The sequence below is a fragment of the Fusarium fujikuroi genome, chromosome FFUJ_chr07 (genome assembly GCF_900079805.1).
Source record: "Fusarium fujikuroi IMI 58289 draft genome, chromosome FFUJ_chr07".
NCBI lineage: Eukaryota > Fungi > Ascomycota > Sordariomycetes > Hypocreales > Nectriaceae > Fusarium > Fusarium fujikuroi.
This window is the reverse complement of record NC_036628.1, coordinates 2,274,871-2,298,764: the sequence shown is the minus strand read 5'-3', so window position 1 is coordinate 2,298,764 and position 23,894 is coordinate 2,274,871. Positions and strand designations below refer to the sequence as shown.

Sequence of the window (23,894 nt, the reverse complement as noted above, 5' to 3'; positions counted from 1 at the left end):
GCATTCAAAACAGTCAACTCCCGTTCCAGCCGAGGGCGGTGACAATCAACAACTTACAGTACACTACTCACAGATCCAGTGGTTCACAGGGAGAGATAATGATTCTTACAGCACATGCAAAAGGGCCGTGGCTCTAAAAAAGCACCGAGACAGAGACGAGACATTAACAAACGCCCAGCTCGGCACCACGGCACAGTCGACGTCATGTCCTGGGGACGTGGGGAATGGGGACTTTGTCTCCAGGGGGGGCAAAACCGCCGATTTTCCCGAGTTGACCTCATCTCAGGCCTTCCTGTCCACTGTAACTGCTCCATCGAGAGCAGTACAGAACCCGCTAATGGTCAAGATCTTGATCACTGGAACCCGTGTTACGTGTCCTGGACAATCATGAGCTTTCGTGAGAAGAACAAGCATTGGGCTAGAGGCGGGCGCTGTCGATCTCTCTGAAACCCTTCATCTGAATGGCCAAAATAAGAAAACTTCGTAGGAGAATTAAAAAAGAAGACACACGGATCAGGGTCTGGCGCTTGTTGGAAACAAGCAGTCAACGAGGTTATGCCTGATACACGCATTGATGCACAGTCGAATACCTTCCTTTCTGCTACAAGTCTAAGCTCGGCGGTAAAAGCGAGAACAACAAGAAGAACTTCTCCCGAGCACTCCCCATTTTTTTTTATTAAATCCCCATAAGTCAGTCAGTCAGTCAGTCACGGCGGTCAACGTTACCTGTGGTTGCATTATTTCAGTGTACGATACGACACCGGCGGAAGTGCGTGTATCACGGCAAAGGGATTTTGAGTGGGAATGCATGACAAAAGCCGCTCTAGGACCGTTACCTGACATGGACATGATCGACAAGCCTCGCGCTGGGAGAGGCAGAGGCAGACAAAGGGCCCCCAAATGAGGCAACTTCGTGGGTCCTTCGGAGATTCTCAAAGGCTTAAGCTTACCTTGAAGATCTCCATCAGTTGGACCCTAAACTTGAACATGTTGTGGTGCCTGGCAGACGTCATCTCGTCATCAACTGCTGAGGAAAACTTTATTTACAGGCGGCAGACGCCCATCACTTGAGCCGTGCGTGCCGACGGGTGGTGATAATCTTGCTTGTTTTGTTGGTTGTTGTAGTCCTATCAGAAGAGGAAGTTGTTTAGAAATGCTCGTTTCTGTTTGTTTCGAATGGGTTTCCATAACTGAGCAACGGCTATGACGATGTTGCTGACTACCTATAATTACCTAGGTACCTATTATTGGGGTGGCTGTGGAGGCTGAATGCGTGGGATTGAGTGCTTACGAGCGTTGTTTCGAATGAGCCAACATCAACTGGCATGATAGGGTCTCCTGGTAAATACCGTACATATGCGAGCGCAATGACACTCTACCATCCCGCTCAGGGAATTATGTATGTACCGTATTGCACGGGCGTAGATCATCACATCGTCAAGTTTACGTGAAACACAACCAGCAGAGTTACATCGAGGTTACAGGAAACGGCTCTTGAGCGACAGCAAACAATTCGAGATTGTCTCAGCTGGGTAGGCAATCAACCTGCGAGGAACTTTTATTATTATTTTTTTTACTAGCACCAATATCCCTGATAGTTGATCAGAGGAGACCAAGTGGGCTATAAGACGACAAAGTACATGACTCTCTCATTCTCTGACACCGGGAACTTTTGAGGAATAACTGATCGATCTTGGCACTTGTACAGGGAAATGAAGTCTTGTCTGGTCCACCAGGACTTGAGTCTGTGCAATGCCATGGAGTATCAAAACCTGAATGTCTCGTGCGAGCCGAGGCGCTTTGAAGCTCGGCTTCTTGGACAATCGTAATTTGTGCTGTAACCCAACCCAACCCAACTCCTTTAGAGGCGGGAAAAACCCCAGATGATCAAAGAGCACGACAAGTCCGAGGCTGTTCCCGACAACCCCTAGACTCGGGCCACGGCACTTGGTGCCAAGCCTGAAATTTGGAGTGTTCTAAAGCCGCATCATCCGCCAAGGGCTGACGAAACCCAAATAAGGCTCAAAAGACGCAACAATAACACTGCAACATAGAACGGGAAATACCTTTTTATCTTTTTTTGGTCTTGTGTCATTTACGAAATGTTTTTTTTTTCTTTCTTTCTTTTTTTTTTTTTTGAGGAGGCATATTCCGTGAGCAACAAAAATGTCTTGCCAATTTCATCGCGAGCCAAGAACCGCTCATCATAATCCTGATAAGCACTGAGGCCTCGCTTAGGAGCATGGCCTCCTCTCCTGAACTATTTCTAGACGAGACCCATCCGGCCATATCCTGCGCTTTGTGCGGTAGAAGGACGTACGTTGGACGATGTTGCTGCTTCTCCCACAAGCCGAGAATTCCGTGTCGTGGCCGACTGTCTTTTATTTTATACCACATGATGGGCTTGTTTTTGATAGCCAAGGAAATCTGATAGAGCGGTGAAAATGGAAGTAGGTAGGTATGCATCTGATACACACACACACACGACGACCGCTCGTAGAAAATTCACCCATTCACGTCCTGGCAGCCAAGAGGATCAACAGCCGAGCTTCAGTGGCTTTACAATCCCTGCACGGGGCTTTCCAGGAGCGGCCTAATTCAGCCTTCCGATGGGTTCTAGCCCCCGTCACCTGCTGAGGTAATGGGGCCAAGAGAAGCCTCGCATTGGGGATCTCAGCCAGACAGAGCCAAGCACAGCTCGAAATAAGCTCGGGAGGGATAATTGGCTTCCTGATATGCTTACTGTTTGCCGCATTGCCGCATGCAAATAAGGGTACTTATGTGGCTTTGAGAGGATCCGCGGTGTTGGGAGCCGGAACCGTCACGTCTGTCTGTGACTGCTGTATTTTATTTGGCTTAGACGGTTAACAAAGAGTGCCACTGACCGAGCATTGCATTGCATTGCAGCATTGGCATTGCGATATTTGCATTCTGGTCGAGTTATTGTTGGTTGACGCAAGGAATGATTATAGTAGTATTTATGGTTATTCTTAGTGGTGCTTGGCATTGGCCTCTATGAGACTTTTTTTCTTCTTCTTCTTCTTTTTTTTTTTTTTTTTTTTTTTTTTTTTTTTTTTTTTTTAAATTACATTCATAACTACAAGCCAGCACCAAGACAGGCCTATTCATTCATTGTAACCTTACCTTGCTTGACTCAACATCTTCGGCATTGATCTCATGAGACTTTATCTTTCCAATGGGTTTAATTTAAATGCTCAACAAAGTTTCCGCCTCGACTCTATCATTCGCTAGACGCTTTAAAGCAAGCTGCTCTTCTCCCCTCCTACCAACGAAGGACCCCTCAATCTTGCCAGCGTAGATTGTTCACGCATAGGTAGTATACGGAGTAATAGGAGTACATAATTCCTCATCTCGAGCCGTCTATCCGAGTGATTGCGTTTCCCTTGCACCTTCCCTCGACTCGCTTCTCGATAGTTTGAAACCCTAACGCTCCGTCTCGTATCGATAACGGAAAGACCTCACCTGCGCCAACTCGGATATATGGCAAAGGGTTCAGCTCTAATTATACTCCGTACCTTACCTACCTATGTATGTCCCCGCCCGTATCACGATACCTTGGACAGTCAGAAACAGCGAAACAATCAAGCCGGTCAGACGGGCGCACCGAAACGTCGCCGACGCACATTAGAATCGCCTGGGAACGCCTCCCCCACGACTATATCTCCCGCTACTGGTAGATTCAGCTAGTCTTTCGAGGTTCCAGACTCTTTGCTATCCTGAGCGCTATCAACGCCAGCGTGTGACGGACTGTATCATACGGGTAAGCTTCTGAATTCTACGCAGAACAAGCACTGCATTCCATTTTTGTATGATGAACCTGCAAATAACACAGTGGCTGCAAGTTCCTCCATGAATACATACATACCTCATTCCTTATCCCCACCTCATGCTACAACCTCCCACTACTGATCCGATAGCCGTGATCTGTCATGCATTTCGCTCCTTCTTACGCCTATCATGCCCTTTCTGGACCCGACCCTGCCCTGGCCCTGCATCGTCATCTTTCCCTAAAGCCCCCTTGATGGTGGGTCAGCTTCAAAAGCTTGTCCTGACCAACCTAAGCTTAGACGAGTCTTAGACGCTCTCAATCTCAGTCTCACCCCTAGGCAGTGCATCTCTCTCTATCTGCACACCCTCCTTCTTTGCCGTCCTCCGTGCTTCTCCACACTCCCGGCCATGTCGTCGCCGAGTTATCCACCACCGACTTTACGCCTCCAGGCCTCTGATTCCCTTTTCTGACTTGCCTTTGCAACCTTATCTTGCTCTTGGCCCCTCCCTGTCTTCCCGTCTTGTCCGAGGACACGGTTCATTAAACCCTGCTGACCTGTTTCTGAACAAGAGGAATAACATCTGTCTCTAATCTTGACTTGACATTCCACTCCAACATTACATGCTCGCTCGCTTCTTGTAGCAAATCATCGGTTTCACCAACTCGACGACAAACGCAGCAAGCCGTGGCTCTCGAGCAACTACAGACTCCTTGATAGGTATGTTTGCCTCCGTCTCAGATCCTGTGTCTTTTTCCTAAGCCTCTGTCTGGTACTCGGTTCATCCGGCGCAATACCTCCTAGGTGAGGCGGTTTGGTGCATGGATCAAGTGTCCTGGAAGCATTCGTGGGACCGTTGTGTTCACTAAACCGGGTTTCTCTGGGGCGCCTGAGAGCCGCAATCGACTTTTGTGCGTGTGTACTTGCTTCGCAAGCTGGGTCTTGGCTCGAGTTGAGTCAAGTCAAGCAGCTGTGAGATTGCTTGGTCCATCTTACTACATCCGACGAGTTCATGATGCACATCGCCAAGCGGCAAATACTCAATCTAAGGGAAATTTTAGTCGAGTGGATCATCCACTTAATCGGCTCCGACGGCACTCCCGTCAGGGAGTCGAGCCTCAAACCCCTGGGATGTGGGCTTGGAGTGTGTCATTGTACCGTTGTGTTGTGGTTTCCCCTACGACCTTGTCTTGGGGATTATATATGATCACCGGTGTGCAACTCATATCTTGATTCTCTCCCCTTGCACCTTTCCTCTCTTCACATACGCTCTACTACTATACCAAGATATTTCAAACCTGCACTCAGACATCATCTATTTACTGCTTCACGCATATATACATTACAGGCACAAGACTAACAAATCTACTTAGCCTTGTAACCTTACCAAGATCAAACAAACACTTTCATAAGCCCCGACGGTCTCAGGAACGCCAAGAGAGCGAAGGACGAGCCCACTTCCACAGGTGGATACGTGGACAAAATTCCGCTCAACCCTCAGCCCTTGTGGAGTCACCTTCGCACATTCGGCTTTCACACGCCCACGCCCTGGTTCGATCTGATCTAGTGGGGTGCCGCGTACAAACAAAGCCAGAGCTTGGTTCTCACAAGGTCCTTATTTATAAAGTCGCTGAGAACCTACCCAAAACACTGGCTCCGGATCCATTACCCTCAAAAACTCCTTTCAGCCTCCCGCCCTTGTGCGGAATATCTCTTTCACATAACATCACATCACATTACACACCTTCACAATGGAAACGTACCACGGATATGTGCGGACACCCGCCGATGCTATCAGATTATTCGAGGCTTGCCGATTAGGCATTCTGCCCCGTGTGCAACGACGACTTTCAGAGAAGGAGAGACAGTCAATTCGATCTGGTTCGGTTTTTGTTTGGGATGAGCGGGAAGCTGGTATGAGGAGATGGACTGATGGAAAGTCCTGGAGCGCCAGTCGAGTGTCGGGAAGCTTCCTGACATACCGTGAGATGGAGGGCAAGCGAGGTGGTGGCTTCAACACTACCCGACGAGGTGGTGGAAAAACCCCAGACTCTGGACGCGGTAGCGACGAGGACCTAGATGACGGGGAGCCCGAGGGATACCGATACAAGGCGGACGGCCTGATGAAGCAATCTTTCAGCATCACTACTTCAACCGGCCAGCATCTTCACCTGATCTCATACTATTCTCGCCCTCAACCTGGCCAGCCTGAGCTTCAACAACCAACAAATGATCCTAACTTGCGCGGCATAGTCCCTGTTAAGGGCATGTATCCTGAGTCCAGCATGGGAGAGGCCAACACTACACCAGCTCTAACACGGGCGCCGATGCAGCAGCCTCCCTACATGGTTCCTCAGCCCGGTCAACAACCATATGCTCCCTATGGCCAGCCTGGCTATGGATGGCCTCCTTCTCCCGTCGCTACTCCTCCTTATAGCCATTACGCCGCTCCCTACCCCCACGGTGTTCCTCAGCAACTTCCACCTCACCCCGGCCACCCAGGTCTTCCTCACCCACATTACCATCAGGCACCTGTTTATGAGCATCGTGCTCCTCTCCCTCCTCTCCCCGCCAAGCCCACCTACCAATCAACATCTCCTCACTACTCACACCCTACTCTCCCTAGAGCCCACGACTCGCCTCGAGAGCATCATCTGCAGGCAGCTGCTCCAGCCGCCATGGTGAATGGATCTTCTCGTACTCATCAGGTTGCGCTCCCAGGTCTTGGTGCTGTTACCAATGGCCCCCCAGGATCGTCTCTTGCTGCCATCAGCACTCCCCCTAGCCGCACTATGAGCGTCAGCCCTCCACGCAGCTCTCATTCCGAAGCTCCTGCCACCACATCTAACAAGGCCAGCCTCTCAGCGCTTCTGCACCCTACTCCTGCACCTAGTGAAAGCGGTAGCGTCAAGCCTGGCAGCGCCAGCAGCAGTCCTAGATCGGCTGGTGCCTGTGGTCTGGAGAAGGGCGGTGTCAGTGAGGACGCAAGAGCCTTGAGAATGCTGGACCGCAAATTTTGCATTTAGAAACGCGAGGAAGCCGTTTTCAGGGACGTTGGAGAGGATTGGAGGCCAAAATCAGCCTAGTTAGAGGCTATCACGCTAAGGGGTTGTGTTTATCCATCATATGCATTGTCACGGCGTCTTCATTTTCTACGGGGTAGCAACCAAAGGAGGTTGACTGCGATCATTCAGCGTGCTTTTTTACGACAAGGAAGGGAAGAGGTATGAACGGAATGGTGTTTAAGGGGTCATACAAGGCAGAACCATGGTTCAGTGGTGTTTAGGTGCCATTGCAATACCAAATCATGTACATAGTTACTGAACAATATCAGGAGCATATTGGCCAAACTTGACCATCATCACCATTCCACCTAATTCATCGTGTCTCTGTATGTTTGAGTGACGTTTCGTCCCAGGGTGTAATATCAGGCCGGCTGACGAAGCGGGTTGTACGTATGTGTTTAGTGTAAGTCAGGGGCGGCACAACGGCACGATGAGGTAAAATTTACAGTAGATTTAAGGTTGTTGTCAGTTGGAGGATAGTGTCTGCATTCCCGTTTATCCGTGTCTTTAGCTATTTGGCGGCGCGTAGTGCAGGGCCGCGTCATCCTGACGATGCCGAGATGCCGGACAGGGTGTGGTACAGATCGTAAAGAACGCGTAAGGGAGAAACTGGGGAAAAGAGGGAAATGATGCTGCTAAATAACAGAGGGTCTCGGATGGTTCCAGGTAATCCTTAATTTTATCTCGAAGCCTAGAATTGGGGTTTGCGTATAATCGCTGTAGGGGTGCGATGGAGATAGGCGGCAACTTAGAGGCCTGGAGGGGTGGCGAGAGGATGAAGCTATTGACGATAGTTGGCAGTGCTATTTCTGGACGAGGGAGATGTCTTTAAATTGGCTCGAATTGGTCTCGTGAGATTGGTCTGCTCGTATTGAGCCTTTCGTTGTAATGTTGATTGTGAAGCTATTCGTATTGGCTGGCTTGTCACTGCAAGACAGTTCCTAATATCGTGCATGGTCTGTCTTGACATGCTCACATGCTTGACTGTTTAACAAAGACCTGGAGATTCATTGTTGTCGCATTTGAGTTAATCCAAGCAGCCATTGTATTATACCTTAAAATAGTTTATTTCATCAGTGGATAGATTGGATGCACGTAATCAGTAGCATGTCGCGTGTAAGTCGGACTATAGTTTAACCGACCCGAGTCCCCATTTGACAGCTGCTACAAGTGCTACGCTGCGCTACCTTACGCGCATCAATGGGCAGAATAATCAAGCTTCGCGACGACTGATTGATTGTCTTTGTCCGCATCAATAGAGGACAATGAAATGACAATTCAATAGCTGCAAAACTCCCATCTCGACTCCAAGATTGATTTCGCAATAACCATGCTGTTACAATCCATATAGCAACTCTACTCCAAACTTCGATTCATCTCGATTTGACTTGATCCTTTCTTTGATCACGGTTGCGCCGATACCATCATGTTCACCTTTTGCCCGCTCCAGGGCGCCCTTTCAGACTCGCCTGCTTCACAATCGCTCCTCGAGCTCGATGGAGGAGTCAAGGTGCTGGTAGATCTAGGATGGGACGAGACCTTTGACGTTGAAAAGCTCAAAGAGATAGAGAAGTATGCCATGCCCCCCCTGCGCATCTGATCTGATAGTGACGATGATGACTGACAATCATGCGCTATAGACAAGTAACAACTCTCTCGCTCATCCTCGTTACACATGCGACGGCTTCGCATCTTGCTGCCTACGCCCATTGCTGCAAGAACATTCCACAGTTCACGCGCATCCCCGTGTATGCGACACGACCAGTCATTGACCTTGGCCGCACGCTCATCCAAGACCTCTACACATCGAGTCCAGCCGCGGCGACGACGATCCCTCAGAGTTCGCTTACCGAGAGCGCATATTCGCTCACACAGACTGCGACGACTGCGCAGAACTTACTACTACAATCTCCCACCAACGAGGAGATTGCACGATACTTCTCCCTGATCCAACCGCTGAAATACTCACAACCACATCAACCCCTCCCCTCCCCATTCTCGCCGCCTCTCAATGGCTTGACTATCACCGCCTACAACTCTGGACATACCCTCGGAGGTACGATATGGCACATTCAGCATGGCCTGGAATCGATTGTGTATGCTGTGGACTGGAACCAGGCACGTGAGAATGTCTTTGCTGGAGCAGCTTGGCTGGGAGGTGCTGGAGGTGGTGGCGCTGAGGTCATTGAGCAACTGCGGAAACCAACTGCACTAATCTGCAGTAGTCGTGGTGCAGACCGAACTGCCCAGACTGGAGGTCGCGCAAAGCGAGACGAGCAGCTGGTCGACACTATCAAGGCTTGCGTGGCACGAGGAGGAACTGTTCTTATCCCCGTGGATTCAAGTGCTCGAGTCCTAGAACTCTCGTATCTCCTGGAACATGCCTGGAGGACCGATGCTGCTTCCGATGAAGGCGTCCTCAAGACAGCCAAGCTATACTTGGCTGGACGCAATATGTCAAGCACAATGCGATACGCCCGAAGTATGCTCGAGTGGATGGATGATAGCATCGTTCAAGAGTTTGAGGCCTTTGCCGAGGGCCAACGAAAGGTCAACGGCGCGAACGACAAGAAGGAAGGTGGACCATTCGACTTTAAATATCTACGGCTCCTCGAGCGCAAGGCCCAGATCGCACGACTTCTAAGTCAGAACCCCGACAACGTATCGACAGAAGGCCGTGTTATTCTGGCCAGTGACAGCAGTATCGAGTGGGGTTTCTCAAAGGATTTGATCAAGGGGTTGGCACGAGACTCGCGAAACTTGGTCATCCTAACAGATAAGCCGGGTCTATCAAAGACAGACAAGCCATCTATTGCACGAACACTATGGGATTGGTGGAAGGAGCGCAAGGATGGTGTCTCGGTGGAACAAAACGCAAATGGAGAGAATCTCGAGTTTGTTTATGCTGGTGGACGGGAGTTGGAGATCCGCGAGGCCCAACGCCATGCGCTAGAAGGCGACGAATTGACATTGTATCAACAATGGCTTGCGACTCAAAGACAGCTTCAGGCTACACAGCAGAGTGGAGGCGCTGCTGGACTTGAGGCTACAGCAGATGTCGTCGACGATGCTTCATCTGAATCCTCTTCTGACTCAGAAGATGAAGATGGAGAACAACAAGGCAAAGCACTCAACGTCTCAACTGCTATCGCCCAAGCTGGCCGGAAGAATGTTGTCCTCAAGGACGAGGATCTCGGTATCAACGTGCTCATCAAGAAGAAGGACGTGTACGATTTCGACTCGAGAGGGAAGAAGGGCCGAGAGAGGACGTTCCCTATCGCTATACGAAGGAAGCGCCAGGACGACTTTGGAGAGCTCATTCGACCCGAAGATTACCTCCGTGCCGAGGAAAAAGAGGAAGAAGGACAGGACAACACCAGCATGGAGGCTGCAGACGACAAGCTCGGCAAGAAGAGAAGATGGGACGACTTTGCAAAGGCTGGAGCCGGTTTCAAGCGGCAACAGAATATGCGGCCTGGTTCCGCCGACGGAGAAGAGGCTGCAGCTGGTGACCATGATGGTTTCGTGCCTGATGAGCTCGATAGTGTCGAGGATCTCGAGACCGAGGAGCCTACGGGGCCATGCAAACTCACATACCAGACCGAAACTGTCCAGACCAACATGCGCATTGCATTCGTTGACTTTAGCGGTCTACATGATAAGCGGAGTCTTAACATGCTGATTCCCCTAATCCAACCACGAAAGCTCATTCTTGTTGGTGGTGGACGGGATGAGACACTTTCTCTGGCTGAAGACTGTCGTCGAGCATTAGGCGGGGATAGTGGCAACGCGAATGCAGGCAATGAGCGTTCCGTTGACGTATATACTCCCGAGGTTGGAGTTGTCGTCGATGCCAGTGTCGACACCAACGCATGGGTTGTCAAGCTCGCTGATCCTCTTGTCAGGAAGATCAAGTGGCAGAATGTGCGTGGTCTGGGTATTGTCACTATTACCGGGCAGCTCCTTGCCACACATCTCAACGAAGCTGCCGCAGCAGATGAAGATGCTGCCAACAAGCGCCAGAAGACGGATGAAGCCTCATCAACAACACTCACCAACATGGCCGCGGATATCCCCTCGGCCACACCAGTTCTCGACGTCTTACCGGCGAACCTCATCTCCGCCGTCCGCTCAGCAGCCCAGCCACTGCACGTTGGCGATCTACGTCTTGCTGACCTCCGTCGTGCCATGCAATCTGCAGGCCATGCAGCTGAGTTTCGTGGCGAGGGTACACTAGTTGTCGACGGCACCGTGGCTGTCCGCAAGACCTCGGCAGGACGCGTTGAGGTAGAGAGCGTCGGTATGCCGACTGCACGAAGAAGCACTTTCTACGAGGTTCGTAAGATGATATACGATAACTTGGCGGTTGTGGCTGGTGCATAGAACGTCCATGGATGGCCACAGAAGAAATTGGAGGCGAAGAAAAGGAATGGGCGTAATCGATGGGATGCGCTGGTTTTTGTACTCTACTGAAGGAAGAAAGAAAGAAAGAAAGAAGGAAAGACAAGTAAGATAAGACAAAGGTGTATTCTCTTTGGGGAATGATTTGGTTACAACGAGCCACGACGGGGTTGGAGATTGCAGAAAATGGAGGTTGAGATAGATTTATCAAAGGCATCAAAGCCACTTCTCCGTTTTTCCCTTGGTGTTTCTTGCTTTGACTGTAATCTTGATGAACAAGTAAAGGACTGAAGCATGTCACGATAAGCCACAAGTGTCGATTCTAGGCACATGCATCTATGAAGCTTTATGAGATCTGGTCGTCATGCTGATGTTCGTCTCTTGACAGACAGATCTATCCTCGAGTCGTCTCACTCGGTCTGAACAAACCCCTGATTAAAGCTCTCCCAAATCAACGTACATAAACTGTGTAAAGAGCGCCCAAACGCCTAGCAATGCAAGTCTATTCAACCATATCCAAGGACCCCAACCCCAATTTTCATCTTACAGGCTGCATAGGCGCCATTTCATACTCTCCTCCACCATCTGGCCCCCTTCCTCTCACAGCAATACCCATCTCCTCATCAACAGAAGGAGGTTGCGGCGCGGCGCCTTCAGCTCCCGTAGCTGGGAGAATGGGACGACCGCCGAAGAAGACAGGCTGCAGCTCGCGATACTGACAGCCCCAAGTCCCGAGACCGATACATAGCCCGGATGAGACAAGCATGGTGAACCACCAGGCGCCGTGGCGGGGGATGTGGCCGCTGTAAAGGGATGCGATGACGAGGTTGAGAAAGTGGACGGTCAATGCGAAATCGGGTACGAGTTTGGAGCGAGCGATGAGGGCGACTATTGCGATAGGACTATAAAGTGTTAGTAACGAACGGTATTCGAACAAGGGGAGCTTCTGCGCGTGCTTCGAGCAGTTGAACTCACATAATCAACCCGCCATCCAACAAGAACACAAATGCCATGAGCCACCCATGCGTGGTATCTCCTCTCAGTCCCTCCCATCCAAACACAAGCTTCCAGCTAAACCCAGAGCCAGAGACAAGCGCCGTAAATACGATCAGGACCAGTGCAGCGAAGTAGTATATCGCCTGTAGTGTCGCGATCTGGCCTGCGATTTTTAGGGGCGCAAGTTCCGCGAGGGCGCCTGCGCGCGGAGGCTTACGACGTCGCGGCATCTTTTGTTTTTTGTGTCAAGTTGTTGTAGGAGGCCAAGTGTAGAGGGTGCAGGAGTCGTCGTCGGTCATCGAAGGGGCATGTCTCGTGAGGTCTTGTGATGTCTTCTTTGAGCTTTCGGCTTTAGCGCATGAACCTTGTATTCCTAGCTTTTCCTCGTCTCTTGAAGCTTGGTTATTGAAAGTAGAACTCAACAGGAGCTGAGAATCAGCGTAGACAAAGAAGAAGTAAAGGAGAGAAGAAAGTTGAATGCAGGGAATAAGTCGAGTTGCTTAACGCAAGGGAAGTAAGTACGTAAAGGACAATCAAAGGACAGATTAAAGTGCATCAGCCACACAAAGCAGAACATGAGGTACCTAGCTACCCTGAAACGTGGCTTGTGCTCCATCCACTAAGCCACTTCGATCTCACCGCCCTCTTTTTCTGCCGGTTCTGCTCGTCATAGTGTACCCTCCCTCAGCGTTCGAGATACACGGCTCATGAGATTTTGCACGCCCTCATCGCCATCACCAATTAACTCTCTTGCATAAAAACCACAAAAATTACAAATACGCAATGGGTTTCTGGCCTTTCTCAAGTGAATCCCGCGCTGACGCTATTCGCTCCGGCGACGCGATACCAAACCGTCAAGAGCGCAAGATCTGCTGGGCCGCCCGCGATGCCTACTTCAACTGTCTAGACGCCCACAACATCGTCGACGCCACCAAGGATCCATCAGCGACAAAGAAGGCTTGCCCAGTCGAGACGGCGGATTTTGAGAGGGATTGTGCAGCTGCTTGGGTCAAATACTTCAAGCAGTGGAGGGTTGCCGACATTCAGAAGAAGCGACGCCTGGATGAGTTGAGAGCACAGGGAGCACAGGAGATGACGGTTACGACGAGCTTTGCGCCAGAGGGTGGTGCTGGGGAGAAGGGCAAGGGCGTAGGCGATATTCAGGCCATGCTGGACCAAAAGAAGTAAAAGGGGTTGGAGGAATAAGATGATAGATGAATGGGACAACGGACGGGCACGGAAAAGACCTCACAAGAGGCCATTGCTTGTTTTACATATTTGTATTATATCACTGTAAACTACCACAATATCACCACCTCACACCCCAGAAGTTACAATCACACCCGCAATTGCACTCACTGTACCACCTTCACATCACACCACACCACACCCATTCCTCCCAATGGGCTAACTCGAGTCTTTATCCTACCAAATCTATCTATTCCTACTACCTAAGCCGCTGCCTGTGCAAGCCCTGCCAGCTGATGAAAAACCAAGAGAGGACAATAAGTATATGACAAAAACGAAGTATCATATGAAAAGGAGGTCACTCAACAAAGAGTTGATTAACGACCAGAAGAAAAGTGAATAATAAAAAAACAGACTGTAGCGTGCTAAGCGTGGTGGTATCATCCATGTCTTCTTCTTTTTTGATAAAAGGAACCATATCTGCACTCGCTCCAGAGACACCGACCGCCCTTGAACCTGGCGATACGGCTCGCCCACCACCTTTCCGAGTGCTTCTCTGCTTCGTCGCTGACAAAGGAAAATGTGACTGAAATAGAAACTTGCTTTCATAGGCCGAGGCCGAGTCCAGTATGCCAAAGACGTCGATTGACAGAATAACAATAAGGAAATAGTGCACGGCTGGTCAAGGAATGGTCCAGCATAAGAATGTGATAAGAATATGAATAAGGGGGTGTCGCCAGGTGTCTCGCTTTTCTAATGCATCATTGGTGGTTGGCGATGGTTCCGTCGCTCGTCAACCTTGTGTATGTATCTGCGTCGTTCGCTTTCTTAATCGTGAATCCATCTTTGTCTCCCTTGACAAACTTGGAAGTGATTCCTCGGTTTGACCTTGGTCGCAACCTAAGCTACCAGTCGTACTCCATTATCGTCTGTCCCATCCTTCCTTGGCAATGGCGGCAGCTCCTTATTGAGACTGTCAATGCTGACTCTCTGTCCTTGATTGACGGGACCTGTGCCATTGCTGAGACCTGCATACCCACTGTCTGCGCTTCCGGGTCCGGCATATCCTGACTTGGGAGGAGTTGGAGGTGGTGCTCTCGTCGGAGGTAGGCTCTTGTTGAGGTCTTTAGAGGATCTCGGGAGCTTGGCCTCTGTGTCGTCGCGGCCATTTTCACCTGCCTCCTGCACCACGGGCAAGATAGGCTCGTGCTGCAAAGAATCGCGGTTGTCCCTAGAAGTGCCGGTAGTCAAGACTCGGTCCGGAACCTGGTTCTCAATATGTCCATGCCTCTCGGAGCGCTCGGCCTCCTTATTAGCCCGTTCGAGCGTTTCCTGAGCTTCCGGAGACCGTGGGCCAGGTGGTGGAGGTGGTACATGGGTTGGCATCGGTGGAACGGCCTGAGACGACCTGCGGCGAGAATTCCAGCTTGACACCCTGTTTTCTGAACGTTGAGCTTCAATCATTTCCTGGTGTCTCCGTTCAGCCTCCCTGTGAGCCTCTTCGGTGGACATGGTGACACCTTCGATGAAATGGTAGAACCGGTCACCATACTGGTCAGGTGGTAGTGCTGAGATTTGAGTCTTGTCACTAGATAAGCCCTTCCAGAAGTGCTCAATCTTTTTGATGATTCCATACTAAATCATGTCAGTTGTCGTCGGGTTCAGCCTTGGTGCAATACTTACGTGAGTGAGACAGTCGATGACTCCGAGATAGTAAATTTCATCCCCTGGAGTGTTATCTTCATGGGTTGCCCTGAAACCGCCGTCATCCTGTCCAAAGACCCATCCAGGTCGATGTTGGCCTTCTTGCAACTCATCAGGCATCTTGTTTGCTGACTGGCCCATGGGTACTGGTCGCTCCTGGCGAATCATCTGTCTCAGTTCCCTAGCCTTACGTTGGTTTTCTAATTTGGATGGTGTGCGAAGGAGGACCGAGTTGGGCTCGTCGTCGGGAGACTTCTCACCACCAGGGTTGAAAACTTGTAGTGTCTTGTCACGAAGGTTCTCTTCATTCCCTCGAGAGACATCATGTATGCCAACCAGTAGTGAGTAGTCCATGATCTTAAGTCTCTTCAGGAGGGCAACATCCCGTTGTAGTTGCTCAAGGAACATGCGCTTCTTCTGGATACCCAACTCGAGGCTCCGCTGTCGCCTCAGCCAGTTGAGATCCTTCAGGGTCGCCCTGGGATTTTTCTCCAAATCCTCTTCCCTATAGTCTCGACCAATGGTAGAGCCCTTCAAATCGAAAGTGGTGTGGATATCTCGGTGTGGGGGGAAGAGGTTGTTCATCACAACAAAGTGTATCTTCTTTCCATATGGCATCTTAACTCGGTGAAGGCCGTAGAACTGCGAAAGAAGCATATTGGGGTTGTCTTTAACATGCTGGTAGTATTCCTTAAGAATCTTGCGAAGAAACTTATGTTCAGCATGGTGGATGGTCTTGATGATGTACTTGTAATCCCGTGAGAAGTAAAAGAAACTTCCGCTCTTGCCAGGCGATCCCAGCTCAGAAAGAATATACTTGCCCGTAAGCGACATCAGATAATCTGCAGGGTCCAAGCGGAAGAGAGCTCGGAGGCGACGAAAGACCCAGGGAGCGTAGTCCTTGAATTTGAAATCGTACTTGGCAGACGGCACCAGCTCATTACCGGCGATGTCAAATGTCGACTTCTGCTTAGTCTCAAAATCGGCATCTGTCAACTCTCGGTCGAGCTTGGCATTCGTCCTCGAAACCGAAACACGAATACCTGTAAGCATGTTGTAGGCCGTCTCCCAGTTGGCGTGATTCTCGTCAACCTTGGTGCCGACAAGAACGCGATCGTCATCCTCCTCCTCCTTTCTCCTCCTCTTGCTAGCTCTCTTTTGTCGCAATGCCTCTGCCCAGCGAAGAGCATCCTCATCTGGTACAATCTCATCCCGTGGTCCATCTGATTGCATTGATCGAGTTGGCCTTCTGCCCATACTCAACGAGGGTCGTCGGCCACTTGAACTTCCAGCATTAGTAGGGGAGAAGCGGCCACTAGCTTGGGCTGTATCCATTCCGTCTTTTGAGCCGCGCCCAGGCACGTATTTTGGTACATCGAGGGTATGTCGTTGCTTGAGACCAGGGGGTGCTTGTAAGTGTCCTGTTGATGAGGCTGCTGCGCTTGACGGGTTATAGATTGGTGGTGATGACAATCGATGTGTACCATTTGTGCGAGGGTGCAGTGTCGGCGTCGCATCGGTGTTCGTATTATTATTCGCTGAGAGAGCAGTTTGTGACTGAGAACCGCGCGGCTCTACAGGGAATGGGGAGAGTGAGAGTGTGTGGTTTCCTTCAAAACTCCTGCTTGGGGGCTTCTCAGAGGTTCCCTCTATCGTTTGGGGTTCCGAAGGTAAGGGCTTTGATAGTATGTTGTTTTGTTGATGATTATTGGTAGAGGCTGTGTTGGAATTGATGCCATTGGTATCGGATGAGTGTTGGCGTGTACGATCGACTAGGTTCGCTGTGCCATTAGGCATGGGTTGCTGCCCAAACTTGCCGACTCCGTTTACATCGTCTTGTTGGATGTGAGTAGCTGTAGCGGGCATGCCGTTGGAATTGGAGCTCATGCTCGTGGGCCGCGTGCTGTTACTGTTGCCATTCATAGGCGCCGGTGTTGAGTCGGAGACGTCGGACGCGTGCGTAGAGGAAATTGAGCTCTCGTCAAAGCTCTCATTGATTGTATCGGATCGGGTGTGGCGGATAGAACCCCCATTCACCCTATCCTTGTTTACGAAACCGAACTGGTTCGTAGGATCAAGGTTGAGGATATCGGGGTTATTGCTAAAGATGGTGGAATTGTCCTGGTCGGAGAGAAACGATGGCATTTCGAGCGGGAGTATGAAGAACTCGCTGGAGGCCAAGACCAGCGAGTGCTGACGCGGTAGATGCTACTAGGTGAAGTGATGCTATTTCGAGCGTAAATCGGGGGTTGTGGATGTGATAATATCGTCGAGACGTCGTCGGGCTCTGGAGTCACTTGGCTTCCTGTCGCAGTGGTTCGCTCTCACTAACTCTGGGATGAGTATTAACGTTGCTGGTGGACAATGGGCGGTAGAGACGAGAGAGGGAAATTGGTTCGAGGGCCTTGCTGGCTGGGCGCACGGGGGGATGCTTGGCGGGTCGGCCAATGGGCAGGGTAGGGACACCACGCTGGGGTGAAAAGTCGAGGGAAGCGAAAGCCCAGGCAAAGTTGAAGCTGTAGATTAAATGGGCTACGGAAGTTGTATGAAGATGATTGCGATGGGAAGCGGTTTCGTCTATCGAATTCCCAATTAATGTGCTGTCGAATTAGATCGATTTCTGGGCGTGAGGTGAGGTGAGCGACGGAGACGGAGAAGAGAGACGGAGGATGGATGGTGTAGTGTAGAGTTGGTTGGTGGTGGTGAGGCTGGGAGAAATCCGGGTGGGAAAAAGTGACGGGGGCCTGGGCTTCGTTCTGTCAGCAGTAGCGGTTGCAGTTGCAGCAGCTCCTTCCTGCCTTGCCTGGCCTGTACCTAAAACTGGAAATGAGGCGTCTCTCTGTGTGTCCTGTAAGAAAGAAGGGGGAAGGAAATGGTACCCAATGGGATAAAGGATGGGGGGCCACCCGGGATCCCGGCTGATATGGATGTGAGGATTGGTGGACGGTGTGACAGGCTCTGTTTTACTGGGCACAGCGTATTCAGGGCTATCTTTCAGTGCACTCCACCCACTGAAGCAATGCAACCGGGCTGTGTGGACCACTGAAAGGGGAGGATTTGCGTGGCATACTGGTAGGTCCCAGCGCCAGATGGGCTTGGCTTGGGGCTTGGCAGGCGGCCCTGGAAACCCGTCTCCCGTCCGTCTGATGCCGCTGCTACATTTATCGGTGGCTTGCAATATTGGCGTCTAGCTCTTGTATTTTAGGGGTTATGGGTCAGAGAAAAGATACACGCCATTGACACAGTTTAAGATGCCATTAGAAGTGCCGGTCGGTTGTGGTGTTGTCAGATTTGACGATCTGTGGCCATAATCATCCTTCTTATCTCGCCAAGGGGTTAACATGAGAGAACAGCCAACTAACTTGACAGTACCTACAGCACAGCATAGCATGATATAACCCAGGCTTCTCCATGATTCAATACGATCTCCCTATTTAATGTCACCCTTGTCATGAAGCATCAATCAGTGCCCGTCTCATTCTAAGTTTGCCTCAGAAGTCGAACAGTGGGTAACGAGTTATATCTCGACTCATGTCTGTTCAACATGAAACTTATGGTTCCAAGCATTGACTCTCCGACTGCACGTATGTATTACATATGTAGAAACCTGCTTCAGTAACTTGATGTTCATTCAGCTGATCCGATTTCGATATTGTTCGGATGCTTTAAAGGCTCCGAGTGCTTGTTACTGGCTATTAAAGAACCTTGTCAGTCGTCTACTGCCATTGGATCCCGTCAACATCAATCAATCACCCCAGGCACCGTTAACACAGCCACGGGGGGTCAAGATCCACTCTCCCCCGTCTCTTTCAATCTCGTTGTCGTGGATATGAAGACCAAGCTAAATCTCCAGACTACCCAAGGTCCATACTAATCTATTTACTCTTCATCTCAACTTGAATATGAAATACTGAGAATGATTTCTAAGTGGCAACAGATTTTTGGTGGTGTTTCTTCAAACTAAACCCAGTGCACTATTCGACTAATGACAACTGATCATCGTTTTGGCTGATATGTCGATTTGCAAGATCGGTGCCATTCTCTCATGTTCCAGGTTCTTTTTTTGGTCCCAAGACATTTGTTCCTGTCCCTTGTTTTTTGTCTTCACCGCTAGCCAGCACATTCCGTCATGGCTGCGACCCTTACATTGTATGACACCAGCGGTGTTTATGCGGCTGATCTACCTTCCAACATGCAGCGTCCAACATCCATCCATACTGGTACATACTGTGATAATCCCGCGGCTTTAACATCCGATATGTTTCCGTATCTGGTATGGAAAGCAATATTCCATAGTCTTTAGTCTTATACGTGTTCATTGGGATTATGGTGGCTTTGAAGGAGTCTCGCTCCAAAGAACGTGTGAATACCCTAAGCTGTCACTCAAAGCTCGTATCACGGGCATGTGCGTTTCCTATAACACATGGAGCATCATTATACATCATACATGACTTGTCATACTGCACTCACAACTGATTCTCATCTCTATGTGGTATCAACCTCCTTACGACAAAGCCAAGCCCATCATCTTACAACATATCAGCCCCCAATATCTAAACAAGCTCTTCATTCTCCACAGCATCTCATATACTCTTGGCTGCCTCTTCCTCTTCAATAACAAATATCTTCCTACCCCTGGCAAGCCACCCACAGAGCACGGTCCTTCTCGGGGTTGGCGAAGAATGCGAGCAACCGTAACAGATGTAAAGGATCCACTGTCTACGCAATCCTTGATGAATCCTTTCAAGCACAGCTAACTCAACTTTCTTGGCCCTCTCTCTGGAAATAAAAAGGAGGGCTGTGATTTTCAGGAACATGTGTAGTCTAGTGCTAACTAACGCGCCTTTGCTGATCAGATACGTGAAAGCCCTGTAGACCCTGTCCCTGGGTTTTGTCAGATCGCATTCCAGTGCTGACTCATTCGTTTCTTGCTTCACGAGCCTCTTCCAGACGGTTCACGACAACTTCCTAACTTGACTCTTACAACACACCCCAATTACTACATCCAGATGTCCTCTCAAACTTAAACGTGAACCTTAAGTAGGGGTTTGGCGTACCGATGGTTTCTGATCTGTTAAAATCGAACTGCACCTGAATCATTTCGACCTTCTATGATCGAGAACGCTAATACTCTCAATAAGTTCGCCATCACAAGTTATCACACAACTCAAGAGTCATCTGTATGAGAGGAAAGTGGGAAATCCCACAGTTTTGCTCAAATAAACTATCTGTCTCACCAGCTCCAGCCACGTCGTTGCAGAACGCAAAATCTCGTCCATACAACGGCACGCGCCGAGCCGGTACGAAAGTCATCCGGTCCATTCAGTTTCCCCTCCCAAAAGTTATTTTTTCTTGTTTTTCTACTTTCATGGTTTTCATTGGTGCTGCTCAATAGCAGTCATCTCACTGTCTCAACCCTCAGTCTTGTCGCGAGAAGCCGTGTTCGAGCAAAGACTGCATCTTGTCCATGATAGGAGAGGGAGAGAGAGCAATATCAATGTAGTGATGTTACCCGTGGGCCTCATAAAGCCCTTTCGAATCCACCAATACGTGTCTAGCAGAGTCTGCCTCAGCTCATGAGATCCGCTCATCCAACGTAGATTTGTCGTAAGGGTATCATATCCCCCGTGCGCTCGCTCCGCCGAGGTGCTGTTCAAATTGCAAGTCAGCTACAGAAATTGCAGCCCTCAAATACAAACCGAGGGCAACGCCATCCGCGTGAAGAGCCTCGAACGCCTCGAACCTCAGAAACACCCCTTCCTTTCCTTTCTCCCGCACCATTTGACTGTGTCCAGCCCCAAAGCGGGTATGTCTACCGTGGTCGATGTCCAAAGAACACCTTTTCCCTGGAAGTTCCATTTCTCGCTCTTTTTCATCATCCGTAGATATCATGAACCAAATCCAACAGAATGCCAAAGCCGATGGTGATGATACGACTGACAGATCCGTGCAAAAAGGAAGCCAACAAGGCCTCCATGCCAAGAATGCGTGAGCCAAATGAGTCGGGGCTCGCTAATGTGTTGGGTTTTTGCATAGAAACCCTTTTGGGAAGTGTCGAAGGAGTCGTAATCCATCGGCAGTGCAGGCCGTTCGCCGTCCCATCCATTCGCGGAAAAATATGCGAATAATGTACAATCCAACATTGAAATCACAACCCAGTACAAAAAAAAATCATCTGAAAAGTCATCCTTAAACCCCTGTCTCGCCTGCCTAACGCCATGCAAGAGATATATGATATTAGGATTGGGCATCGCGGGGCGGGCCGCGACCTCGACCGCCTGCGCCTTGGCCACCACGGCCACGATACCCGCGGCCTCGTCCACGACCTCGTCCGCCGTTGTTATAGTGCGGGTTGCCGTGCTGAGGGTTTTGGCTCTGCCAATTACCTTGGCCTTGTTGAGGCAGACCAGCCTGCTGCATCTGCTGAGGCTGTTGGTATTGCTGAGGTTGTTGAGTTTGGGGCTGCTGCTGACCCTGTGCAGCAGGTAGTTGTCCCCTTTGCATGTTGGAGATGGGTCGGGGGATCGACTCAGGGTTCTCGTAGACGTAGAGACTCTTGTCGATGCTGGCGGGGATAGGCTGGATCTCAGTACCAAGATCCCGCTCAATGTTGTAGAGGTTGAAGCGGTCGTCCCAGTTGATCAGGTTAATAGCCAGACCAAGGTGGCCATAACGACCAGATCGACCAATGCGATGAAGATAGGTCTCGGCATTCTTGGGGAAATCAAAGTTGATGACAACGTTGACAGCCTGGATGTCGATACCACGGGTGAGAAGATCGGAACAGACCAAGTTTCGGCACACACCGTTACGGAAGTCGTGGAAAACACGGTTTCGTGCATGTTGCTGCATCTTAGCATGACTGTAGAAGCAGGAATATCCAAGTTCGGTAATTTTCTTAGCCAGAAGTTCGACTCGGTTGGTGGAATTGCAGAAGATAATCGACTGGTTGATTTGGAGCTTGGAGAAGAGGGTGTTCAAGCAGTGGACCTTCTGCTTCTCTTCAACAAAGGCGTAGTATTGAGTGATACCCCTCAGAGTGAGCTCATCCATCAGGTTGATCTCATAGGGGCTGACCATGTTCTTATCGGAAAAGTCCTTGACGGACAGAGGGAATGTGGCTGAGAAAAGCATGACTTGTCGGTCCTTGGGGTGAAATTGCAGAAGCTGTTCAATAACGGGAGTAAACTCAATGGATAGAAGCTTATCGGCTTCATCCATGATGAACATGGGGCATTCGCTAAGGTCGGCAACATTTTTGCCAGCGAGATCGAGAATTCGACCTGGGGTACCAACCACAATATGGACGGGATCCTGCAGACGAATAATGTCATCTCGAAGACCGGTACCACCAGTCGTAACCATAACATTAATGCCGAGGTGCTTGCCGAGGGTCTTGCAGACTTGCGAGGTCTGCATGGCAAGCTCACGTGTGGGGACAAGGATAAGACATTGAATCTTGGAAACCTTGGGGTTGATGCGTTCCAAGGTAGGGATGACAAAGGCAGCTGTCTTGCCAGTGCCATTCTTTGCTCGCGCAAGAATATCTCGGCCAGTTAATGCGACGGGTATAGCTTCCTCTTGAATTGGTGAGGGTTTCTCAAATCCTGCTTCAAAAATTCCCATAAGTAGATCTCGCTTGAGGGCAAAGTTCTCAAACTCGAGGCCCTTTGTGTTTGTAACATCCTGGGGACAAAGGTCAGCCTCTAGGCGTGCGCCAAGAAAATCATGATTGCAGCATGTACCTCTGTTTGTTGTCGGTTATCCTTTGCGGGGAGGTTCAGGTTCTTCTTCCACTCGTCACCCGCGGCGGGAGCACCGTCACTGCTCGAGTTAGTCCAAGCTCACAAGGGCCGCTAGGGCGGCGCAGCGGACCTGAGTTGGGTGGATTTCAGCTTGTCTGCTAGCTGATCCGCCATTGCGTGTATAGGATCCGTCTACGGATCGAAAGAAAATAGAGGGGTGAGGTATTATATGCAAAACAGCACAGAGGTTGGCCTCTCGTGAGTTCGGGGCGCGGGAGGGGGGCAGCAGGTGAGGAGCTGCAAGGCGTTGTTGGTTTGTGTGGAGAGAGGTCGGAAGAAAATCGGTGCGCGAACTACCTGAGAAAGAAGACTCAGGGATGAAAGTGCTTTAGTTAGTTGAAAGCGCGAGGTCGACGTCGTGTGGAGAGGTTTCTTGTCGTCGTGGAATGTTTAAAAGTGTGGTTGGGTTCTTGGTAGAGGGAAGAAATAAAGTAGAAGTAGGCTCAGTCTTGGAGTTTGAAGGTGAAGGTGACGATGGTGTGTGCCTCATTGCGGCGGAAGGCCCTGCAGTTTTTGGTCACGTGTAGGCGGGGCAGCCCGGTTTTTATCGTTTGCTGAGATGGACGAGAATGAGCTTTTGCTAAAATGATCTAGTCTATTGTATTCTAGAATTGGCCGAGTGTTTGCTTGGAGGTGAGCGACTCTCGGTGGAAGATTCCGAGGCTTTTGTTGTGAGGAACATGACACGAGAGATGAAAAATTAACAGAGTTTCAATGAGGACGCATGATACCTCCGGCTCTAAGCAGGGGCCAGCTCTAACGATTCAACAAGCGAGGTACACCTTGTACTGCAGCCTGGGGTTAAGCTGTTCAAATGGCAAAAGACAGCTCATCTATGCGTATCTTTTGAGGGGATATGCACCTCTGAAGGTTAAGTTCTTATCGTTCATCTATCAATTCACATTCTAGGTCAAGAAAGGTGGCGTTACTAGGTACACATTACTCGA

The 23,894-nt window shown here is 50.1% G+C and overlaps 6 protein-coding genes; 3 read left to right on the top strand and 3 right to left on the bottom strand.

Annotated features, from left to right (window-relative positions):
• Positions 1-5,539: 5,539 nt before the first annotated feature.
• Positions 5,540-6,814, top strand: FFUJ_08406 (related to cAMP-independent regulatory protein; the record flags this gene model as incomplete). The annotated part of the gene is made up of 1 exon (XM_023580898.1): positions 5,540-6,814. One exon carries the CDS (start codon positions 5,540-5,542, stop codon positions 6,812-6,814), a length of 1,275 nt encoding a protein of 424 aa, XP_023433591.1.
• A 1,465-nt stretch (positions 6,815-8,279) lies between these two features.
• Positions 8,280-11,236, top strand: FFUJ_08407 (related to CFT2-cleavage and polyadenylation specificity factor, part of CF II; the record flags this gene model as incomplete). XM_023580897.1 has 2 exons in its annotated part: positions 8,280-8,425; positions 8,494-11,236. 2 exons carry the CDS (start codon positions 8,280-8,282, stop codon positions 11,234-11,236), a joined length of 2,889 nt encoding a protein of 962 aa, XP_023433590.1.
• A 556-nt stretch (positions 11,237-11,792) lies between these two features.
• Positions 11,793-12,480, bottom strand: FFUJ_08408 (related to multi copy suppressor SYS1; the record flags this gene model as incomplete). XM_023580896.1 has 2 exons in its annotated part: positions 11,793-12,156; positions 12,230-12,480. The coding sequence occupies 2 exons, from the start codon at positions 12,478-12,480 to the stop codon at positions 11,793-11,795; spliced, it is 615 nt and encodes a 204-aa protein (XP_023433589.1).
• A 553-nt stretch (positions 12,481-13,033) lies between these two features.
• FFUJ_08409 (uncharacterized protein) lies at positions 13,034-13,438 on the top strand (the record flags this gene model as incomplete). The annotated part of the gene is made up of 1 exon (XM_023580893.1): positions 13,034-13,438. One exon carries the CDS (start codon positions 13,034-13,036, stop codon positions 13,436-13,438), a length of 405 nt encoding a protein of 134 aa, XP_023433588.1.
• Positions 13,439-14,338: 900 nt separating this feature from the next.
• Positions 14,339-17,287, bottom strand: FFUJ_08410 (related to phosphatidylinositol-4-phosphate 5-kinase; the record flags this gene model as incomplete). XM_023580892.1 has 2 exons in its annotated part: positions 14,339-15,073; positions 15,122-17,287. The coding sequence occupies 2 exons, from the start codon at positions 17,285-17,287 to the stop codon at positions 14,339-14,341; spliced, it is 2,901 nt and encodes a 966-aa protein (XP_023433587.1).
• Positions 17,288-21,379: 4,092 nt separating this feature from the next.
• Positions 21,380-23,061, bottom strand: FFUJ_08411 (probable ATP-dependent RNA helicase DHH1; the record flags this gene model as incomplete). XM_023580891.1 has 3 exons in its annotated part: positions 21,380-22,828; positions 22,888-22,966; positions 23,018-23,061. The coding sequence occupies 3 exons, from the start codon at positions 23,059-23,061 to the stop codon at positions 21,380-21,382; spliced, it is 1,572 nt and encodes a 523-aa protein (XP_023433586.1).
• Between the last annotated feature and the right edge of the window lie 833 nt (positions 23,062-23,894).